The sequence below is a fragment of the Notolepis coatsorum genome (assembly GCF_963971535.1).
Source record: "Notolepis coatsorum genome assembly, chromosome: 10".
Lineage (NCBI taxonomy): Eukaryota > Metazoa > Chordata > Actinopteri > Aulopiformes > Paralepididae > Notolepis > Notolepis coatsorum.
The window spans coordinates 78,445,422-78,462,462 of record NC_140174.1 but is presented as its reverse complement, the minus strand read 5'-3'; the positions used below and the strand labels follow the sequence as shown (position 1 = coordinate 78,462,462).

The 17,041-nt window shown below is 46.3% G+C and overlaps 1 protein-coding gene across 1 annotated transcript in view; it reads right to left on the bottom strand.

Moving 5' to 3' along the window:
- The window catches only part of LOC311235601 (uncharacterized protein), a gene marked incomplete at its 3' end in the record, with an annotated part of 110,679 nt that extends 98,352 nt beyond the window's left edge, over positions 1-12,327 (bottom strand). Inside the window, exons 1-2 of the mRNA XM_084323066.1 lie at positions 12,222-12,327; positions 11,666-11,891 (exon numbers count right to left, since the gene is read on the bottom strand). Of these exons, the coding sequence (XP_084179192.1) occupies positions 11,666-11,803 (138 nt within the window). The 5' untranslated portion in view covers positions 11,804-11,891; positions 12,222-12,327. The remainder of the gene's footprint in view (positions 1-11,665; positions 11,892-12,221) is intronic.
- Positions 12,328-17,041: the final 4,714 nt, after the last annotated feature.

Below are 17,041 nucleotides of genomic sequence, written 5' to 3'. Positions count from 1 at the left end.
CCAGGAAAACACTAGAAGTGACAGACAGCCCCGCCCCCATTCACTACCAACCAATCACTGCTACGCAATACCAACGCAACGGGTCTTTAGATTAGATTTTGGAGACAGGTACGCAACGTCCTCGCAACACAGTCTACAAGACTGTCTGCAACAAGCGCGCTGAAATTGCGCCGATGTTGTGTTGAAGTTGCTTTGAATTTGCTGTAGCATGTAGAGGCCTTAAGGCCAAGTTCGGCCTACCATCGGTATTGAGACATCGTGTATATTAATATTTGAATAGTCATATTTGGCACTATATCGTCGAGTTGGACGTAGTCTATTAAGCTAATAATAGTCTGTTAATATATAGTGCTTCGTGCGGTGAGAATACTACCGTAGTCAGTACCCCACCGTTTCGGGCAGAGAACTGGCTGCTTACCCAGGGTGGTTGACCCTATGTGAAGCTGCACCCGAGGAGCCCCAGAGCCGACGAGCGAGTGGACCTGTATACCGGATTATTCTACCGACGACAGCCCGCCTTCCCAGGCACGGATTATGCTTTGGATACTTTGATTATTCTATGGATAAAGACCCCCGACACTACCGTGTGTTGGAACCCCCCCCCCTGGAGAGGACGCAAGGTGAGGAGACGCTCTGCAAGACGAGGTCTCTCCACATCTCTCCCCCGTGGACCGGAGAGAGCCGGCCCACAAAGAGTCCACCTGCTTTCATCTGTGGTCCAAGGATCGCCGGCGCATTGAACGGCACTACAGTGGGTTCACCTGGGATACCCTTGGCCGGACGAGGCAGCTGGATTCTACCCCCCCCCCCCTCCTACTCCTGTCGGCTTACAAGCGACCGGATTAACCCCCTCTAGTGTATCCAGCCTATAATCATTAAAGTATCATTGCTGTTATTCCTTAACTATTCCAGGTCGTATATTTACCACCTGCGCCTTCAGAGATTGGACATTATCTATTGATATACCGACGAATACTCCTTGCCATAAAAGTGCATACTATTTCAATTCATAAATGTAATTAAGTGATTAAGTGTTTATTCTACACACCATCGCTGTGTAGGAAATAAAGACCTGCTTCTAATTCGTACATTTGTGTTGGATCCGTTTCATCTACGTGAGAGTGTTCATGATAATATATTTATGCCGTGTACTGGGTGGCCGAATATTAAGTACAAAGGTAGTGGTAGTAAGTATCATATCTAGTAATACAGTCAGGGAATTGTACCCCTCAGTTACAAATTGGTCCTTCGAGCCGGAGGGTAATTAGTGTAATATTAATATAGTGTTATTAATATTGAAATGGCCTATGATGAACACTCCACGAAACGGTCCTCCTAACCAACGCCCGCAGCGCGAACGACGGCTCCCTCAGTACTTAGAGGCTTACGCTGTCAGTCAACAACCTAGTCTTCTACTAACAGTAAACGCGGTAAAACTAGAAAGTAAAAGTATGTCTAACCCCAACGCCCAGACTACCCCGACCATAGAGGCCCCTACGGGCTCTAATGTAACTGACCAAGTTCACGGTGGGGACCAGTGGGAACCAGACATGACTTCACACCCCGCCAGTACTGAAGAAGTAGCCCCCGATGAGTCCCGGGAGGAATACAACGCTACCGAGAGAGAACTCGGCACGGAAGAAGACGGGGAGAGCACCGTGGAGATAGAGCTCCAAGGCTCCGCAAGGAGTACCCCGAGGGAAGGCTCCCCTATACAACCGCCTTCTCCCAGCGAGGCAGAGAGGACCCTACAGCAGGCATTCCTCGTCAGCCTGAAAGCCTCTACTGAACGCGATAGACTCCAGGGTGAACGCGATCGATTGCAGATACAGCAACGGAGCGAAGAAGAGCACATACGCCTGGAAATAAGACGCATTCAGATGGAAGAGAATGTGGCCCGAGACCGAGCAGACAGCCAGCGAGCAGCTGCTGGTGCTCTACGGGACGCAGAGCGCGACAGACAGCAAGCGCAACTAATAGAACAGCTGATCAGACGGACAACACCCTCTCCCTCCGCCAGAGGCTCCAGGAACTCGTCTAGACACACCTCCAGGGCGGCATCCCCTAGCCGAGTAAACAACCCTGAACTTGACCAACAGACGAGGTCTATACCCCCCACAGACCACCTCCCCCCACCGGTCCAAGCGAGACCTAGCAACCGGGAAGGAGCAGCATATCCTGTGGAGAGGCTAAACCAGAGACTACAAGCACTGGATGACCTAACTGAAGACGAAGAGGAAGAGGAGGAGAACCACGCCCGAAGACAGCACAGTACTCTACCGGACCAGGAGGTCCGGTACAGCCCAGGCTATACTCCCGCGGAGCTGCGCTACAGACCCCCGACTCTATACACGGGTGAGCACGACGCACGACCCGCACCGAGGAACAGCACCTGGACAAGCGGGCCATGGTACACTGCCGGTACCAGCCCATACCAAGGAGCGGGAGGAGACTCGCCTAGGAGGCCTCTCCCCCAACGCTCGCCGATGTATCCACAGTCAGCGTCATACATTGGCACGCCTATGGTACCCGACTTCACCCAAGAGAACCGGGCCCAGTATACAGAACTCCGCATGTGTCTGGAGACCATGTTGGTGGATGTATTGGATGAACGCCACAAATACGCCATCCTACTGCAGCACTTAAAGGTGCCCCGCGCACATAATATAGCGCTCGCCTACGCGACTTCCACCACCCCATACACAGCAGCGCTGGTAGCATTGGACCAGAGGTATGGGCGCATATGGGATTACGTGATCCAGGAGATCCGACACATCGACCGCTTACCCCCAGCAATAGACAATCGAGCACTGGACGACCTGTCCATCAGAGTGCAGTCCCTGGTAGGGATGTTGGGAGCGCAAAGAGAGAAGGGGAAGTATGAACTTTACGCCAACTCGAATGTGGAAAGGATTCTGGAGAAGCTGCCGCCCGCTCGTCAGGAGCGCTTTAGGCGGCAGAGGGACCACAGAGACCCGAATGGCCCCGAACCGAACCTCCTCGATCTAGCAGACTTCCTGGCGAGAGAAGTCAGCAGCCTACGGCTAGATACATTCGGACGGAGCACCCCTGGCTCCAGAGAAGGAACCAGACGACTAAGTGATGGAAGAAGATCGGTGACTGTGATGCACCAATCGGAGTCAGTGCCGAGCAGCAGGAGCCACAGTACCCCCTCCAGAACGGAGAAGTGGAAGATAGTGTGCCCCTACTGTGAGAAAGAACACTGGCTAGCGCAATGTGACTCCTTCCCCAAGCTGAACGCGGAGGAAGCAGGTCAATGGATAAAGTCCAACAAGCGCTGTTTTCGCTGTGCGCGCTCACACATGGCAGCCGAATGCCGCTTAAAGAAAAGGTGCACCAAGTGCGATGGAGCCCATCTGGACATACTTCACGACAGTAACAGACGGCGCCCTTCACCTGCACCATCCAGCCGCAAAGCGAGCGTCATGTACATCGATCCCGCCAGCAGCAGTGGAGCCCGAGTACTCCTAAAAGTAGTGCGTGTGACACTAAGCTACCAGAATAAAGTCCTGGACACTTACGCCGTCCTCGATGACGGGTCAGAGAAGACCCTGCTGCTCGCCTCCGCTGCGGCCCAGCTAGAGCTGCGGGGAAGCGAAACCCAAATGACAATTCGGACAATAAGACGAGATTTGAAGACGATAAAGGGCGAGAATGTCTCATTCTCTATCGCAGCAAGCGGCCAGCCTGAGCGACGGTACCAGATTGCAGACGCTTTCACCAGCCAAGAAATAGGACTGTCGCGGTACACATACCCCGTCGCCAAGCTGATGGAGAAATATGCACATCTGCGCAAGTTACCGATCCCGCTCATAGACAATGCTATGCCGACCCTGTTGATAGGCTCCGACCATGCAGACCTCATTGTCCCGATAGACCGGGTTCATACCGGACCCCGAGGCTGCCCTGCAGCAGTCGAGACCCGTTTGGGATGGACTCTCCAAGGCCCGCTCGCCAAATCTCTCAACCGAAGTACAGCCACTAGATGTCTCCACTCCCGAGTCACAGAGGGAGAAACCGCACTCCTGCAACACGTAGAGCGGCTATGGAGCTTGGAACAAATGCCCTTTAAGAATGGAAAGAAAGACATTCGCTCTAAAGATGACATTTACGCCATTCACCTCCTCGAGACAGGGACCAAGAGAGTCCCGGTCAACGGCGTGTTGAGATACGCCACGCCACTCCTGCGGCGAGAAGGAATGCCTACTTTCCACGCCAAGACAGACGCCATAGAACGGTACCTGCTGAACACGGAGCGGCGCTTAGCCAAGAACCCCGCCCAAGAGAGTGTATACCGCGCTGAGATTGAGAAGCTCATCACAGCGGGACACGTCACAAAGATGGACATTAAAGAGGCTGACCAGACCACTGAATCGTGGTACGTGCCCCACCACAAGGTCCATCACAACGGTAAAGACCGCATAGTATTTAACTGCAGCTACCAGATCGGATCCCAAAATCTGAATAAAGAGTTACTGCCCGGTCCCACACTCGGCCCCTCCCTACTCGGCGTTCTACTCCGCTTCCGCCAGGAAAAGGTGGCCATCAGCGGGGACATTAAAGGAATGTTCCTGCAGGTGAGATTAGTAGAGGCGGACAAGCCCCTGTTACGGTTCCTATGGAGAGAGAAGCCAGGAGATGAGCACCCAGCCATCTACCAATGGGAAGTCCTCCCCTTCGGAACGACGTGCAGCCCCTGCTGTGCGACATTTGCACTACAGAAACATGTAGCAGAGGACCCAGCAGCGGACGAAGAGGTCCGACACAGCGTAAAGAACAGCTTCTACGTAGACAACTGTCTACAAAGCCTTTCAACCCAGGAAGAAGCCGAGGCTCTCCTGATTAAACTCCGCGCCTCATTGATCAAAGGCGGCTTTGATCTCAGGCAGTGGGCCAGCAGCGATCCGCAAGTACTGCGCAGCCTCTCCTCCGAGGACAAGGCAGCCAGCAGCGAGACCTGGATGGCTACAATCCCGGGAGAAGCCCAGGAGATGACCCTGGGATTGGTGTGGCGATTCAAAACAGATTCGCTTCACTACAGACACAAGCCCCTGACTACGGATCAGGGAAGGCCGGCGGCGGCGCCGACCACCAGACGGAGTGTGTACACAACACTCGCCCGACAATATGACCCGCTAGGATGTATTCTACCGTACACCACCAGGGCAAAAATGATTGTACGAGCATTGTGGGACAAGGACCAGGGCTGGGACGACCCCATTCCCGCACACCTTGCATCCACCTGGAGAGAGTGGGAGATGGAGCTCCACTCACTCCCAGGCGTTAATATGCACCGAAGCTACTTCCCACCCACGGTGAGGCCAGAGACATGTAAAATGGACTTACACGTCTTCAGTGACGCCTCAGAGGTCGCATACGGATCAGTAGCCTACTTGCGGGCCCAAGACCAGGGGGGAGAGATCTACACAGCATTTGTCCTCGCCCGCTCGAGAATAGCCCCACGCAAGCAACAATCTATCCCACGTCTAGAGCTCTGCGCAGCCCTAGCCGGAGCGCACCTAGCCACGCTCATCCAACGTGAGCTCACCATACCGGTGTCTAGAACAATCCTGTGGTCAGATTCCACGACGGTACTCGCCTGGATCAAATCGGACTCATGCAAGTACAAAGTCTTCGTGGGAGTCAGAGTCACCGAGATTCAAGACTTAACCGAAGAGTTAACCGGAGAAACAGAGTGGCACTACGTTGATACAAAACAGAACCCAGCTGACGTCATCACCCGGGGGATGCCCCTGGATGACCTCACCCGTCGCAATGTCTACAGTGACGGCCCCGCATTCCTAAGACTCCCGGAAGGACAGTGGCCCATGCCTATCCCGAGGGAAGCAAGTCCAGAGGAGGTGGAAATTAAGAAGTCTGTGTTCTGTGGATTGAGCACCGTAGCCTCCACCGACCCTAACATAAACGATTGCACGTCCATAGAGAGTGCACAACAAAGAACATTCCTGCGGTACCACCCGGAGTGCAAGTCCCCCGCTGATATGTCAGCAGCTAACTACGAGGAAGCAGAATTGCTTCTACTGCAGCGAGCCCAGAGAGACTCGTTCCCCGATGAATTGGCCTGTCTACAGGGAGGAAAGCCCGTCCCATCCGACAGCAGATTAATTCACCTGGCCCCCGAGAGCGACGCTCACACCCTCATCAGAGTGGGTGGTCGCCTACGCAGAGCCCCCAATCTACCGGATGACATTAAATACCCGATCGTATTGAACAGCCGACACAAGGTCACAGAGCTGATTATAAAGAAATACGATGAGGATGTACATCACGCCAGGAGCAGTTTCCTACTGCACTACCTACCGTCTCTACAGACCCGCCAGAAGTGGGTAAAGGAGAGAGACAATTTGACAGAAGGAACAGTCGTCATGATTATTGATCAATCACTGCCCAGAGCTATGTGGCCGGCCGGCCGCGTAAGCAAAGTGATCACCGGTGCCGACGGCAAGGTCCGAGCAGCTGAAGTGCTCGTCCAGGGTCGCACTTACACCCGTCCCGTGGCAAGGCTCATAGAACTGCCTCGACTCCCAGACACAATCGATGATGACCATGACCCTACAACCCTATGACTTTGTGAAGTTGACTGACCCCTACAGCAAACCCTTATGTGTAAATAGACAACGCGATTAATCTGTCTCCGTTTAACTGATTAGGTCTGGGACCTATTCAGGGGGTGGCTGTTGTGAAGGGCCAGATTAAACCGAATATATATATTTATTTATATATATATATTTAATTGTATTTGTATATTCTCTAATATTCCCTGATATCCCTTGTATATTCCTTGTACAATATGCATTGAATATCCATTCTAGCCTACTGAACATCCCATAATAGTCTCCATTCTACTATTGGTCGAGACCTTGGTGCCAGGCTGCCATACCCCTCAGACCCAGTTCAAACGTACCGCTCGACATGTACGAACAAGTCCTAGTTCCGCGTAGGAATTTGGCTACCGCACCACTAATGGGACTATTTGTTCATAGTGCGTATATATACTGCGCTACTAAAGTAGGACTTTCTTTTCAGTCCAGTTTCTTACCCTCCAATAGAGTCACAGACGTAAAGCCTCCCCGCGATGCCACGTGTGGGAGTAAGGCCAAGTTCGGCCTACCATCGGTATTGAGACATCGTGTATATTAATATTTGAATAGTCATATTTGGCACTATATCGTCGAGTTGGACGTAGTCTATTAAGCTAATAATAGTCTGTTAATATATAGTGCTTCGTGCGGTGAGAATACTACCGTAGTCAGTACCCCACCGTTTCGGGCAGAGAACTGGCTGCTTACCCAGGGTGGTTGACCCTATGTGAAGCTGCACCCGAGGAGCCCCAGAGCCGACGAGCGAGTGGACCTGTATACCGGATTATTCTACCGACGACAGCCCGCCTTCCCAGGCACGGATTATGCTTTGGATACTTTGATTATTCTATGGATAAAGACCCCCGACACTACCGTGTGTTGGAACCCCCCCCCCTGGAGAGGACGCAAGGTGAGGAGACGCTCTGCAAGACGAGGTCTCTCCACATCTCTCCCCCGTGGACCGGAGAGAGCCGGCCCACAAAGAGTCCACCTGCTTTCATCTGTGGTCCAAGGATCGCCGGCGCATTGAACGGCACTACAGTGGGTTCACCTGGGATACCCTTGGCCGGACGAGGCAGCTGGATTCTACCCCCCCCCCCCTCCTACTCCTGTCGGCTTACAAGCGACCGGATTAACCCCCTCTAGTGTATCCAGCCTATAATCATTAAAGTATCATTGCTGTTATTCCTTAACTATTCCAGGTCGTATATTTACCACCTGCGCCTTCAGAGATTGGACATTATCTATTGATATACCGACGAATACTCCTTGCCATAAAAGTGCATACTATTTCAATTCATAAATGTAATTAAGTGATTAAGTGTTTATTCTACACACCATCGCTGTGTAGGAAATAAAGACCTGCTTCTAATTCGTACATTTGTGTTGGATCCGTTTCATCTACGTGAGAGTGTTCATGATAATATATTTATGCCGTGTACTGGGTGGCCGAATATTAAGTACAAAGGTAGTGGTAGTAAGTATCATATCTAGTAATACAGTCAGGGAATTGTACCCCTCAGTTACAATACTCTTATTTTGAAAATCCGTGGTGTCGTGACTCATATCCGCTCCAGCACACAGCCAATAGAATGCATCTCCACACAGCAGTACTAGTAGCGTCTCAGAGCAGCTGTAGAGTCTGGAACAGTGAACAGACACATTGAAACAGAGCAAGGATAGTGTTTTTGCGACCCAAAACAAATCCCTGCTGTTTTATGCCGCAACGGGTCAAATGCATATAACATGCTTTGCAATCCTTGCCATTCCTTTATGACCACGTTGTGTTTAAGACCGGAATTAACGCCCCGTTAGCATAAGCTAACAACAAGCTAAAGCCCTGTTCAGAGCGACAGAGAACAGCAGAGTGGGGACTTGGAAGGAGGGGCATTCTCCCTCTGTGTGTGTGCGTTTGAAAAGATATGATGAAGTCAGACGAGTATATTATATTGATAGTAAATGTACTGAGGGTGGACAGACAGATGATGTTGATATTTAAACATAACAAATACAATACATAATAAATGTATGCATGATCATTATGCAACAAAACAATTGCAGGAACGGTTTGGGAGAGGAAGGGGTTGCGTGTTCCAAAAAATGTACTTAAAGTTTAAAGCTCAATATATCAAAACGTGGCACTTTATAGTGAACAGGAGGTCTATTTGTATTAAAAACAATAAATAGTTTTTCATTTAAATGTCTGGAAGAGCTAAAGTTTTTTTCTAATGTTTGTAATGTAATTCCTTACACGTAACGTGTCTGGCTGTGTGACGTCAACTTGTCAGCATGAAAATGACATGCAACTAAATAACACAAATACAATAGGCACATTTGTGACTGTTACAAATATAACATGTTTTATACTTGTGCTACAAGATTTTGGCCTGTGCTACAAAACTATCAACCTCTGTAGCACCAGTGCTATGTGCAAAAAAAGTTAACGTACAGCCATGCAACTATTTAACTAAACAAATAGTCTATCTAGTGCTTCATGTGTATACAATAATTGCCTAATCTAATAACATGAACTAAAAAAGAAATCGATCACACATTTCGTAAAGTTATTATAGAAACTTCACCAACTTAATGTCCTCGGCAGGCGTCATTACTTTTACCAACAGATTTTCCAACGCATTTCCAGAGCAGTCCTATGTCCGTTATCAAGGAAATGCAAAGCGGCTATCGCAATCGTCGTTGTGATAATAATCACTAAATGCATTCAGTGCTGGATCTAATCAAATGGATTTATCGAGACACCTATGGAAAGTTCAAGACCGGACCACACAGCTTCTGAAAAGTGCTAATTACACGCTTCCGACGGCGATGGTCTACTCGCAGAACAAGTGAGTGTATCAGCCGCTGTGTTATGATTATTATGATACAAAATGTTTATGAATGAATGAATGAAAACTGTATTTAACAGATAAACAGTAAAAGGCACTCTGCAGGGATGTGATGTCATAATCAATCGTCACCTCACTAGAATAATATTTCCAACGTGAACCGCAAAGCTGAATTTTCACACAAAATGGACAAGTTTTTAACTCGTCCATCGAAACAGGTTACAGTTACCAATACCAATTCAGTACCTTCCAGTACCAATTCGACCGCTGAGATTGCCCCAGTCAAACAGTGCAGCTGCAATGTTGTGTTCTCATGCTAAACCAGACTGGTATCATGTTGTGTGATCCTTTTCTGTATTTAAAAAGAAAATACATGATTTTCTGTTTGAGAAATGGTCACACTATTGCTATATTTATTTATACATTTAGACCTGAAACGCCTGCTAATAATGCATTATATAGCCTGCATATACACACAAATGTGTTTCCCGGTTTCAATGGGTTAAATAAACGTTATTTTGAAAGCAAGCACTTTTGTCATCATTGTAGCAAAAAAGACAGGACCGGAAAAGTCTTTATCGTATGTAGGGGTGCCCTGGAATATTTTATTGGACACAGGGGTGCCTTGGCAGCAGAAAGGTTGAGAACCCCTGGTCTAGAGGCCAGAGAGACTCGTAACCAGAGGGTAGGGCTATGCAGTGTGTGGTCTAGAGGCCAGATAGACTTGTAACCAAAGGTGACACAGGTTTGATCCATGTAACAGCTCAATGTGCCCATCCCTCTCGAGGTGCCCTTGAGCAAACACACTGAACCTCAACAACAACACAAATGACCCTGACCTCCCCTGGTGAAATTACTATAGGCTACATGTTTATGTCTCAGGGATATGCAGAGAAATACATTCCTAATGACACTGTGTGTAATATGGCAAATGGAATGCTCCAAATTCAAGAATGTACAGTATCTATTTTGGATGGAGATGGAGGGTCGTGTGTAAAAGGCTCTTTTAAGTGTTCAACATATGGCTGAAAATTCCCTCAAATTAAAGTCTGCACAGTCTGCACTTCTAATTTAAGATTAGATTAGATTAAATGTTCTGTCATTTCTCAAATACAAGTTCAGAGTACTTAAGACTATAGATTGGATATAGTGGTATAATCAAGGTAGTTATAAGTATACAGTGCAAGACAGCTGTAGGCAGTAGATATGGCGTTGAGTATAGGCAACAGAGCCAGAGTTAATACGGTATGGCGAGAGAGAGAGAGAGTGTTTGTGTGTGTGTGTGCGTGTGTGTGTGTGCGTGCGTGTGATTTTTCCAAGTCATTCTTTAAAAACTCCCAAAAAAACTTCTGTTTTCATAATCTTTCGCCGTTACTGAAATGTGGTAGTTATTTTCTGCTGATTCACCATCGTTATTAGCTTCTAGTGTATCTGTAAACTGAAGAAAGTCACCACATTTGACTAAAATACCAGGCTAACATCATATGTGTCACCTGTGTGATGTAATACAGTATCTGAGGAAGAATTCCTCCACTTCCTTTTTAGACAGTGTGTTAAGACACAACCGAGAAGAACTCAAACTTCTTAGGAAAATAAATGTTGCTAATATTAAGGATAACACACATGTTGTTTCAACAGGTTTTTTAAAGGGCAACTACGCCCATTTTCAGAATCCATACATGTTACTCCTATGGTGTGAGACGGTCCAAAAATTTTAGTGACTCTCACCCAAATCCAAAAACGAGCGTGCTAAAACTAAAAAATGTGAGTTCTAAGACTCAAATAACTAAAAAAAAATTTAAAAAAAAATAGTACTAAAACTCAACCCAGGGGAATGTTCTGATTATGGATATGAAAACGGTAATAAAATGTTCTGGTCCACAAAATCAGTCTCCCATTCATTGTCAGTGGAATGGCTCCAGATCTTATACCTGATGATCACAAGTTTGAGTCTGACTTCTCTGGTTCCTGGCTTTGGGAGAGTGTAGCTCATGTTCACAAATATTGATAGAACTATTGATGGATGGACACAATAATATTGCAATTCTTGATTTGGGTGGTGTTCCCCTTTAACAGATTCAGCTCGTCTTTTTATTTTTATTTTCCAAATCCTTGAGGGGACATAACGTAATTTGGTCCTTGCATTATAGCAAGAGCACACACATAGTCTCACACGCGCGTATATAATATGCTCACCAGATCCATCTGCCCCGGGTCCAGCTGGCTGGCTATACAGGAAGGGACGGGGACGGAGAACTGAATTCTCCTTCTCTCCTCCTTGGCCACCTCCTCCCGCTCCATCACCTTCGTCTCGACGGGGAGCAGTGGGTCCATTTGCTCCGGAAAGTCCGCTCCGCAGCCAAACTCACAGATGGTCCACCGACCCGCGCCGTCAAATACCTCCAGAGTCCGCCGACTGCACCTGATATCCCCGGAAAGTCAAACGGTGAAGTCGATTTGCAAACGTCACGTTGAGAAGGGAACTTTATTAATCCCCGGTGACAAATAGATAGATGGGTTATAATGATGCACACAGGGCCATACTTTTAATCTGACACGACAGGCTCGACACGACGTTGGCGGCAAATAAACACTATAACAGATATGAAACACGAGCAAATTGTGTGGTTGTAATTAACAGGAACACAACAGAAAACTCACTAGTTTCAAAAGTAGCGATTGACGTGAACAGGCATTTATCAGTGTGATGGCAGGTTTGCAGATTTGCTGGTGTGGTCTGTAGCCTACTTACTTCACCTATCTGATCAACTGTCCTACAATTGCGGCTTCTCGTCTCCCTGGAGCTGTCTGCCCGAGTTGGCGAGTTGTATCCTCCAACTCTGTCTGCTGAGATTCCCCCTCTATCACTCTCCACACTATCTTTCTCAATCTGAACCTGTGCTGCGTGATGTGAGAGGCATGGGAGCAACGGAGGAGGAGGGGATGGGTGAGAGAGAGAGAGAGAGAGAGAGAGAGAGAGAGAGAGAGAGAGAGAGAGAGAGAGAGAGAGAGAGAGAGAGAGAGAGAGAATCGAGAAAGTGAGAGTATGAGAGACAGAATGAACGAATGAATGAATGAAAACTTTATTAACAGATTGCAGAATGGGTACAGTACAGTACAGCTCAATACATACAATTGTTAAGGGGATGCAGACCAGAGAAAGACTTTCGTCTTGTTTACATCAGGGTCCCCCATTTTCAATTCATCGTAACATTTATGACATACCAGATTTGCAATTACAGTACTGTTTGTGATACAAAAAGAGTCCAGAAAGAAAAGAGTATATATACATTAGGCGTAGAAACTGTACATTGGATTGGGTAGGTGGGGGTGGGGGGGGACTGTACATTGGAGGTGGTTGGGTGGGGGGGGGGTTGGGTAGGAGTGGGGGGGGGGGAGGGGGGGTTGGGTAGGAGTGGGGGGGGGGGGGGGTTGGGTAGGAGGGGTGGGTGGGGGACACTGTACAACTGTACAAACAACACTGTACATTGGATTATTGACAAGACCATACTTGGTAATTTACTGTACATTGGAGGGGGTTGTGTTCGGACATTTACAGGGGCCAGTTTCGAGTTGCAGTCTCCCTTAGGTGTTTTTTGAGAGTGTTTTTGAAAGTGGGTAGTGATTCACATTCCTTTACAGCTTTGGGTAGGGCGTTCCACATTGATGTGGCATAATTGCGAAACGTGTTTAGTCCCTTGTTTGAGCCGAATCTGGGTTTAACATGATTTGTGGATCAGAGTGATCATTTACTGTAAATCAATTGTTATTGAATAGCTTCTTGTGTATATCATTTGTTTGTGCTAATTGGGACATAGATTATTGTTTATTTATTTCTAATTTAAATGTTGGTACCAAAAATGTTGGCAACATATAGGTTTCTCATGTCAGTAAAGCATATTTGGATTTGAGGGGGCGCAGAGAAAAGAGATGCTGTCAGTGTCCTCCTTCTCGCCATCATTGATTGTCCTTGACCTGATTGATTGCCTCCAGAGTCAGCTGGACAGACCAGACGGACAGTAAAATGCTCTTGTGTTGCAAGCATCACAAGAGAAAGGGAAGCATCATGGTAGTTTTGTTGGTTGTTTTATTTTTACCATGATATCTACCTACCGACCATTGTGTAAATAATGTACCATGGCACGAGGGTAAAAGTCGAGTGCCAACTTTTCTCAGGCTTCGTATGGCTTTAGAATGGCCTTAAAGATGACAGCAATTTTTCAGTTTTCAGATCATGGAGGAAGGGATAATTTTTGGACCATTCTTTGGAATGCCCCCTTGGCAGAGGTCTGTAAACCAGAGGAATGTACTACAGGTGTTTTATGTTACAGCCCGCATGGGGGGGATAGCTCACCAGAAGAGAGGTTATTGTGAGAGGAAATAGAAATGGTTAACCATAGGTAAACCTAAGATACAGAGTATTTTCTGTAACCTAACATGGTGTCAGAAGTGGGATAAATCAAAATATTTTCAATGAAACGTCCGGATTGTAGGTCCAACACGTTACAATAGTATGACGATTGATTGACCGGTCGGGTGAGAACAATGGCCACATCTCGGTTTATGAACACTTGTGGAATGCTAACAGCTGACGGTAGTCAACACAGCTAATGTGCGATCCCGTGAAATCAGCTTGCTTCTCTACACCTAACCTACCACCACACTCAGTAGAGTGCAATCTTCCCACTTTGTATTTACTTTCACATGCATCAGGGGTCACAAATGTTCACAGCAAAGGTTGTGACTGTAATTTGAAAATTGTTCAGCCTGATGGGGGCACTAGAGGAAAGGTCATCGGGTCACCAAAATCAATAGGTTTCTTCCTCTAGGGTTCATGAATATTCACAGCAAATGTTGTGACTGTACAACTAACGAGTCAGGAGATGTGCTCCTTTGATTGATGGGGGCGATAGAGGAACAGTCATGGGGTCAGCTAAATCATGTGTGATTTATTCAATTATGGTTTAAGTAATGCTTATTCAGCACTCATGCATTTATTAAGCGTTACTTCAGGGATCTATTTTAACTTTACAATTACAACATGAACAAACATATTCAATAAAATGTTTCAGAGACATTAGCTAACCGTTAATTATGCCCTTATTGTAAAGTGTTACCTCACTCATTTGTCAGCTGACTGTCACTCTGGTTAAGAGCATCTACTAAATGGATATTAATGTAAAATGCTTACATCATGCACACAGGATTGTCTGAAATCAATTTTCATAACCATACCATCTCCCTTCACCCTCCATCCATCACTGGATTAAACATTGAAAAAACATCTGCACAAGGGAGTGTTTGGTGGTAAAACACATCGTCATGGCAACAGTTACTTCACACACAGAGCTTTGTGTCGGCAGAGTAGTAGCTATAGTGGCCTTGTGTGTGTGGGCACTGGGCAGTGTAGCTACTCACGTTTAGCCTCCCATCACACCCCTGTTTTAGATGTGCAGAGGTGTATTGGGGAGAGGGTGGGCGTGGGGAGTGGGGGGAGGTCGGGCGTGGGTGGTGATTGTCTTTCAAATGGTCATTCGATGCTCACTGTATATAATCTATAATCACAGTTAAGACAGTGGATGCGCTCTCCGACTTAAAATAGCACTAGAACTGGGCATGTGTGAGAGTGTGTGTGCATGTTTACCGGCACGCATGCGTGACAGAGATAAAGAGAGTTGATAGAGAGAGTGTGTGTTTATTAAGATTTTCATCTAAATAAATGTTACTAGCTAAGATATATCGCTGTGAGAGGTAACAAAATGATTCAGGCTATCGCCTGCTGATGAAAGCCCTCGCATTCGCAGTATTACAAACTGGTTGTCGGTAGCAACATTCCTGGGAAATATTCCAAGCTGAGACATAGAGGAAATCGAGACATGGAACTCCCTGGCTATTTGCGTCACCAACTCAGGGAAAATAAGCAGAACTAGGACTATACCAAATTAATGGAGTGGGATGTAAAATTGCTTATACCAGTAAAAGTAGGGGAGGCTTATTTGATTGAGCAACATATTTGCCATGTTTGGGGTCTTAGAAATGTATTTCATGTCATTCAGTGGTTCTTTCTTAAAAGGGATTTTTGTTGTATTTTGGGTGCTGCATACTGATGACGTATTTTGACGACTTATAGACAATAAGGGTAAGGTACAGTACGCTAGTTCCAAATGAGCAGATATTTTATTTACAATATTGAAATTGACTGTTTCGTCAATGATGTGAAGTCTTCTGTGAGGACATTGCTTGCCGTTCATTTGGTGTGTTTTCAGCTTATCAACCCTTCATCTGGCCATCCGTGAAGTCTGCGTTGTGTTTGTTATTGGTTGGTTGATGGCAATCTTACTGGCTGTCACACACTGTTTCACCCCGTCGATACATCCGTAAATAGAAGAATTAACACTGGAAATGTGGTCTGTCTTTTCTTGATGGTTGTTTATTTTCATAAACATAGACTCGTACAAGATGGAAAGTCTTTGACGGTCTAATGAACCTAGATTAATAGATTCATCTCTCGATACCCGCGTGATGGTCATTGCAGCCTAGCTCTCTAGCCGAAGCCTGTAGCTATCTGTTCTGTTAGCCTGTAGCTAGCTCTGTCCTCGTGGCTGCTCCTCCCTCACCCTCCAGACTCGCAAGAGGTTGGAGGGATCTCTGCTGTCTCGCTGTCAACGCTTGTCTGAGTCAACCCGGAAGAACCCACAGCTATAAAGTATATTTCCCATAGCAACACCCAATCTCTCGTTACTAATCGACGCCAGCCGCTGTTACCTCTGACCCAATATAGATGTTGCCTATGGCTTTAACCTGTTTATCTGTAGACCGTTTTCGCCTAAAGGTACATGCCTAAGTAAATGGAAGATTGCTCCACTTCAGCAAGGTCAATTAGCATGTTCTTGGTATCTAGGAACATCTAGGGATGGGGGTATGTATTTCCAGTGTCAGAAATATTGTGTATGTTACTAGGCTGAGTAAATTGTAATGAATAAATTAATTATGATTAATTATGATTTATTATTTTGATGATGATGATCACAAATTGATGCGGGGCATGAGAAAATGCTCACTGAGCTCATTCACCACCTTATTGAGATCATGTGTACAAAAAATATAAGCAAATGAACCGCGGGAAGATGATTAAACAGAAGGATTTGTAGATACAGTAATTAATGATAATCGACTTTAATTATAAATTCATATTTGACCTTGAACTTGACCTTGACCTTATTATGGCCAAATCATACATCTATGAATCTGGATTTAGTAATTTCTTGCGGTTTTTACGATAATTTGCATTTTTCGATACATTTGTATTTCCGATAAAACATATAAAACATCGGTAAAAATGAAAATATACACTTTGACTACTGTTTTTGATAGGGTCATGGTATTTACTCTTGGCTACAAAAAAAATATTTAAAAACATTGACCTCTTAACATCCAAGGGCCCACATGTGGACTATTCTTTGCTGACCTCTAGTGGCTCGGGTGTGCATTTATTTTAAGTTAATTCAGTTAATTCTATCTATATTATAGATAGATAGATATATTATAGATAGAATTAAAGCTTTAAAGAAT